The sequence below is a fragment of the Mus caroli genome, chromosome 11 (assembly GCF_900094665.2).
Source record: "Mus caroli chromosome 11, CAROLI_EIJ_v1.1, whole genome shotgun sequence".
NCBI classification, from domain to species: domain Eukaryota; kingdom Metazoa; phylum Chordata; class Mammalia; order Rodentia; family Muridae; genus Mus; species Mus caroli.
The window spans coordinates 75,301,990-75,309,367 of NC_034580.1; the positions used below are offsets into that span (position 1 = coordinate 75,301,990).

At 46.4% G+C, this 7,378-nt stretch overlaps 1 protein-coding gene across 2 annotated transcripts in view; it reads left to right on the forward strand.

Annotated features, from left to right (window-relative positions):
• Nucleotides 1–7,378, forward strand: part of Rhbdl3 (rhomboid like 3) — a 55,150-nt gene that overhangs the window by 38,724 nt on the left and 9,048 nt on the right. For both annotated transcript variants that reach the window (XM_021178181.2, XM_029483049.1), the window contains one exon: nt 7,180–7,240. In XM_021178181.2, coding sequence (XP_021033840.1) covers nt 7,180–7,240 — 61 coding nt within the window. The remainder of the gene's footprint in view (nt 1–7,179; nt 7,241–7,378) is intronic.

The following is a 7,378-nucleotide window of genomic DNA, read 5'->3' on the forward strand; positions in this document are numbered from 1 at the left end:
GCAGAGAGACTGTGGGTGGGTGTGGGAGAGCAGGCCTGAGTGTGTGCTAGCAGAGAGACTGTGGGTGGGTGTGGGAGAGCAGGCCTGAGTGTGAGACTAGGGTGGGTGTGGGAGAGCAGGCCTGAGTGTGAGCTAGGGTGGGTATGGGAGAGCAGGCCTGAGTGTGAGCTAGGGTGGGTGTGGTGGGTGTGGGAGAGCAGGCCTGAGTGTGAGACTAGGGTGGGTGTGGGAGAGCAGGCCTGGGTGTGAGGGTTTGGGGTGTGTTCCCCTTTACACACACAGCTCAGTCTGCTGGGGGCCGGGGTGCTGGGGGCTGCCTCACATGGCCCTTCTAAGTGGGTCATCCTCTATCAATTCTGTCTTTCCTCAGACAGAGCTATTCCTCTGAAATCTGCCTCCTCTCCCTCCTCCCCCTCTTCCCCCTCCTCCCCCTGCCCCAATTCCTCTCAGCTGGAGAAGGAAATACTGACCTTCTCCCTCCCATTCCTGCAAGATAGGGATGGGGACAGGGGATGGGGGGGGGTTGGTGGTGAGCGAGCACAGTAGAAAAAGAAGAAGGCAGGAGTTTATGATGGTCTGCCCCCTCCTGCCTCGTGGGAAGCAGCTGTGGTACCCCAGAAGGTCTGGTGGGGAGGACAGTCCACTCAGCACTGAAGGGTAGGTCACAGGCACCCAGGGACCTGGGAAACAGTTCTGGTCAGTTTACACTTCTGTCTGGTGAGCAGCCAGCCCCTGGCCATGGAGATAGCAGTTCCATTGGAGACCTTCACGCCTTTCCAGAAGAAAGCAGCTCCCTGCCTGCCTCCTGGGAGCTGATAGTCCTTGGAGCTTAATATAATGTACTTCCAAATCCCCCTAATAATCTAGGGACTGCTTTTACCTTTAGCTCTATGTTGAGAAATGGCACAAAAGGCCAGACTGGTCTATATATTGAGTTCTAGGACAGCCAGGGCTACATAGAGAGACCCTGTTTTTTAAAAAGTACCATATCTGTGACTGAGAAGTGGTTAAATATTAGCAATTTCATATCCCTTAACCTAATAGATACACTGTTGATTTACTTCCAAAATGAGGGTGGAGTGTTCATTCACTAGACAGTATCTCATCAGAGTAAACGGTAGAAAAACTATGGATTTGACAGTCAGGAAATCTGGATCTGAGAGCCATTTGATGGCTGGGCCTGTCACTGTGAGCTCCTGGGGCTCCCATTGCTGTCATAAGGTAGTTGTTAGATAGATGTGAACAAACAAGCCAGAACGTGCTTTCCACGTGGCAGTGAGAACCTGCGTGCACATATGCATGCATACTTGTACATGTAACTGATTACATTTGTGTTTTATTTTGTGGGGAAAGACGAGGGTGCATATGTGCCCTGGTGCAATGTAAATATCAAAGGACAACTTTGAGAGTCAGCTCCTGCTTCCTCGTGCTTCCCCAGGATTGAACTCAGGCTTGCCGACAGAGGCCATTTCCTACTGAGCCCTCTTGCCAGCTTTGTATGTGATTATTTAACGTATGAATTACACTTCATATCTACAGACAGAGATCAAAAAGTGTGTGCTTAAAGCTTCTGCTATATCCCAGAAAAATGGGTAGCTCTCTGTTCTCAGGACTAGCTGTTAAATTTGAGATTTCTTGCCCTACATAAAAGTATGTCTTGTGATTGTGGTAGTACACACCTATAATCCTCCCATTTGGAAGGCTTAGACAGGAGGATCAAGAGTTCAAGGCCGGGCTGGCGAGATGGCTCAGTGGTTAAGAGCACCGACTGCTCTTCTAAAGGTCCGGAGTTCAAATCCCAGCAACCACATGGTGGCTCACAACCATCCATAACGAAATCTGATGCCCTCTTCTGGACTGTCTGAAGCTTAAAAAAAAAAAAAAAAATGAAATTGCCCCCCCAAAAAAAAAAAAAAAAAAAAAAAAAAAAAAAGAGTTCAAGGCCAGCCTAGGATACATAGAAAAAACATGTCTCAGAAGCAAAACCAGGATCTGGGAAGGTGGCTCGGTAGGTAAGGGGCTGACTGCAGCAGCCTGAGAACCTGAGTCCAGGCGCTAGGACCACGCAGAGCTGGGTGTGGTAGCGTACCCAGCATCCTTCTAAGGAGATGGACTATGAGACAAGACAATCGCCAGAAGCTCATGAACCAGCTAGTCTGGAAAATGCAGTATCAAACAGTAAAGACCCTGTCTAAGCAATGTCCTTGACCGTCACATCTGCACCTTGGCACACCTGTCTTTACTCACACTCAGAATCACACACATAGATACACACATACACATGGGAACACAAACAATTAGTTTAATAGACCCTGAATGTGTGTGTATGTGGTGTGTATATGTGTGTGTGTATGTGTGTGTATGTGTGTGTGTGTGAGAGAGAGAGAGAGAGATTTTTAAAAACTTTCAGTTGACACCAAAGAATTAAAGTCAGAAACTATTTCAGCCAAAAATGTGGCTCACAAAAAGGCTTTCAATCAAGACTTCTTATTTTAAACACTGAAAATAGAAAGATCCACCTGATGGAATAATTTATTAATTGCCTGATGGGCCCATAACCCACAGTTCCATTTCTAAATATGCAAGCTATTTACTTACACTTTGCTGTGTGTTCGATGTTTTCCTAAAATATTTGAGAAGCAAATCTTTGCAAACTGAATTTCATTGTCAAAGCTCAAGAAAGATAGCTGCTAAAACAAAGAAAAAACCTCTGCCCTAAGGTTTATGTAATTAAGTGAATAGCCTCTTGTAGGAGAGATAAACCATGCCTGATTTATGTACCATGCTTTCATGGTGTGTGTGATTGTGTATGTGTGTATTTGTGTGTGTGTGTATGATTGTGTTTGTGTGTGTGATTGTCTGAGTGTGTGATATTGTATGTGTGTGATTGTGTGTGTGATTGTGTGTATGTGTGTGAAATTATGTTTGTGTGTGTGTGGTTGTGTGATTGTGTGTATATGTATGATTTTGTATGTTTATGTGTGAGTGATTGTGTGTGTGCGTGCGAGCGTTGTACTGAGCATTGAACCCAGGGCCTCACACACGCTAAGCAAGTTCTTTTAATTGGGTGAACATGATGTGAGGGAGACTGGTACCCTACTTGTTCTGTGGCTGTGAGAGGGACTGGAATTAGAGGGCCTGTTTCCCAGGGGCCGAGCTCTTCCACACTTAGAGCAGAGGCAGGGCCTGTTGTGTGAGACTCCTCTCCTGGTACTCATTTCCTGGAGGGAATAATGGGTCTGTAAAAATAAGAAGCTGAAGGGCAGAGAAGACTCTGTAATTTAACCCCTTCACTGCTGGGAGATTGGAATTCCCTCAGCTCCCTGAGCAGCTGGGGAGAGAAGAAAGGCAGACAAAATGTTTCACAATCTCTTAGAGAGTGGTTGTGAACTGGGGGAGGGAGGGAGTAGCATATGGAGTTGATATGGAAGGGTGAACTCATCATGTTTTTCCAGGGTCTGGATTAGACTGAGATTTTACATTATACTAAGATTAGACATTGATAGGATGCCCATAACATATAATTACTATTTTATGCTTGTTAATTCATTTCATTCTTTATAATCATCTGATAAAGTTGGTAATTGACATAGGGACTGTTTGTGTCAAATTCACAAACAAGGACACTGGAGAAAAGGGAGTTAAGAGCTGGCAAGATGGCTCAGCGGGTAAGAGCACCAACTGCGCTTCTGAAGGTCTTGAGTTCAAGTCCCAGCACCCACATGGTGGTTCACAATCACCCATAATAATGAGATCTGACGCCCTCTTCTGGTGTGCCTGAAGACAGTTACAGTGTACTTATGTATAATAATAAATAAATCTTTGGGCCAGAGCAAGCAGAGACTGACCTAGCGGAGTTGACCGGAGCTAGCAGAAGTCCTAAAAATTCAATCCCCAACAACCACATGAAGGCTCACAACCATCTGTACAGCTACAGTGTACTCACATACATAAAATAAATAATAAATCTTTGAAAAAAGTGGGGGAGTTAGGAGCCTCCCCAGTGATGGCTGTGTCAGATCAAGAATAGACACTGCGATATGTTCGCTTATTTATTTATTACTTTCTGTGTGCCTCCACCTCTGCTTTATGTAGTGCCCAGGGCTTTGTGCATGCGAGGGAAGCACTCTACAACTGAGCTATATGCTCAGCCCTGGATAGTGTTCTTTAAGGCTGATCCCAGATGAAGAACAGAAGGAGTACAGAGGCGGAAGACTTCCGCAAGGGAAGACAGCTGAGATATTCTAACTCACTCTACCTGACTATGTCTCAAGACCCAGTGGAAGAGACCACATTTTCATATGCAACATTGAGACCATGCAAATACCTGTAATCCAAGCAGTTGCAGGGCCAAAGCACGAGAATCACAGTTAGAAGCCAGCCTGGATATATAGCAAGAACATATCTCAGCCTGGCCTGTCCTGGGACTTACTCTGTAGACCAAGCTGGCCTCAAACTCAAAGAAATCTGCCTACTTCTTCCACATGAGTGCTGGGATTAAAGACATGTGCCACCACTACCCAGTCAGAATTTACTTCTTAATAAATCATTTTCCTTTCTTCCATCCCTGCCTCCTTCTTTCTTCTTTTTCCTGGGACTAGAACTCAGGGTCTTATACTTGCTAAGGAAGCTCTCCTGCCATTCCACCTCCTTCTCACCCCGTGTAACCTTTACATGTACAGTCCGGCTATCACATGTGGTCACACTCCTGGGCAGCAGACAGCACCATGCCATCTACAAAGATATATATATATATATAGATATATATATCCGAAACTGAAGCATGAGCCTGTGATCATAGCATCTGAAGGCCACGTGGCCTACCACCTTCTGGCTGCAGGAGGAACGAGGTCCACTTCAGGGATTGGGTTCCTGGGTCCATGAGAAACACAGCCCCTATCAAGATGCTTTGATAGGGGCTGGAGAGATGGCTCAGCAGTTAAGAGCACTGACTGCTCTTCCAGAGGTCCTGAGTTCAAATCCCATCAACCACATGGTGGCTCACAACCATCCGTAATGAGATCTGATGCCCTCTTCTGGTGTGTCTGAAGTCAGCTACAGTGTACTTATCTATAATAATAAATACATCTTTAAAAAAAAAAAAGATGCTTTGATAGATACTAGAAGTCCCAGTCTTACCCTGCCATTTGCTTCTAAAGAGAATCCAACAAGCAGATGTTAGACTTTGTCGTTTAAGAGGGCTGTGTGCCGTCCACCTCCCTAATGAAGGGGGCTGGCTGTGGACAGGGTCTTAGTGTGATTCCTGTTGAAGGTCTGGGACTTGGTACCTTCCAGCCTTCCAAACTGATCCTCCTCCTCCTCTTCCTCCTCCTCCTCCTCCTTCTCTTTTTCCTCTTTCTTCTCCCCTACCTCCTAGTCTTCTTTAACTCTGAAAGATTTTAAGTTTATTGAATACAGAACACTTGTTATTTACAAAGCAATTAGCAAAATAACTTACCAGACAGTACATTTTATAATCCTTTTGAGATGTTTTATCTTATTCACTTCTGTGTCTGGGGCTGAGCAATGTGTGTACCATGCTGCATGTGTAGAGGTTAAGGGACAGCTTGCAGGAATCACTTCTCTTCCCTCTGTAGATCCCGGGGAACAGATTTAGCTTATACTTGGCAGCAAGCCATCTAGCCAGCCAAGGAATATGTTTTTTTTTAAATAACTATAATTGTGCATTTGATTTTTTGTTTTGTTTTGTTTTGTTTTTTCAAGACAGGGCTTCTCTATGTACCCCTGTCCTGTCCTGGAACTCACTCTGTAAACCAGGCTGACCTTGAACTCGGAGATCCACCTGCCTCTGCCTCCTGAGTGCTGGGGTTAACAGCGTGCTTTTCTACCGATGCTTTTCTGTCCTCCCTCCCTTCCTTCCTTTCCTCCTCCTCCTCCTCCTCCCCCTCTCCTCCTTCTTTTGGTTAGGAACCCTTTCTTTATCTTAAGAAAATGAAACTCAGGGGCTGGTGAGATTGCTCAGCTGTTAAGAGCACCAGCTGCTCTCCCAGAGGTCCTGAGTTCAAGTCCCAGCAACTACACAGTGGCTCACAACCATCTGTAATGGGATCCAATGCCCTCTTCTGGTGTCTGAAGACAGTGACAGTGTACCCACATACATGAAATAAATAAATCTTAAAAAAAAAAAAGAAACTCAAACTCTTAGAAGTTATGGCTTGTTCACAGCATTAAGACAGAATACTTCGAGCAAATTCTGATTAAGAAAAAGGAAATTTTCTCTGCAGTTTTTCCAAGGCTTGCTTCTTCCACTTCCCCACTACTTGAGACCCCTGTGAAGTTTACAATGCCCTGGAGCAGGGCCTGGGACAGCCAATGGGGCAGAGTGAATGGATGGGAGGGAACCAAAGTCCCTGGCTATGCCTAGTTTCCTCTTTAGCCAAGCAGAGCCCACTCCACTGTGTGTGCATGCGTCTGTGTAAGTGGAATTGTGCTTTGAGTACTCCGCAGAGGAGCCCCTCAGAAGAATCCCACGGAGGAGTCTTTTGTACAGTGAAAAATCCTTTTGTAAGGTGAATAATTGTATTCTGTTTATTTGCTCTGGAGGCTTAGGGTTTTTTGAGATTTTCTGGGGAGAGAGAGGCTTGTTTGAAGGCCATCTGGCCACTCCCCTCCTCTAGCTCACGCCTCAGGTGCTGAAGCCCGCATTTGGTACCTCAGTGACAAGAAACCCATAACCCACACAGCAGGCCCTTAGGTTTTGTGCATGTTAGAGATGGACTTGTCTAGAACACGAGCAGTGATTGCACATTGTCTCGGCTCAGCTTGAGACTCGACCACAGTGAACGTGACCCCTCCTGGGTTGGAGGGTTGGAGGCTCCCGTGGTCCTCACTCATTCTTCACGGGCATGATTCTTACCCTGATGGTTCCAGGTTGACCCCGCTGGGTGTTCTGTTCCACATTTCTTGTCACCCATGGGCCACAGCAAAGAATCCAGCTCTCAAGGAGTTCACTGTTGGAGGTGGATCTACATGCTGTGTAGACCTGGGATAATATTACCATTGTCGGAAATCTTAAAGCCATGCTGGAATGGTCTATCGCTAAGCCCTAGCCCTCACTCAGCACTTCCTGGAGTGGCTTCTTTTCAAGTCTTTTCAAGTCTCTTCCTTAAGGGGAGGGGTCTCATCCCAAACTGACAGAACTCTCTCCCTTTCCTCTAGAACTGGTCAGGCATGAAGTGCCAGTTCAAGCTGCTGCGGATGGCTGTGGCCTTGATCTGTAGTGAGTATGGCTGGGCCTTCAGGGACGGGTGAGGGGGACGTGTGTGGAGGGGTGAGGGGGACGTGTGTGGAGGGGTGAGGGGGACGTGTGTGGAGGGGTGAGGGGGACGTGTGTGGAGGGGTGAGGGGGACGTGTGTG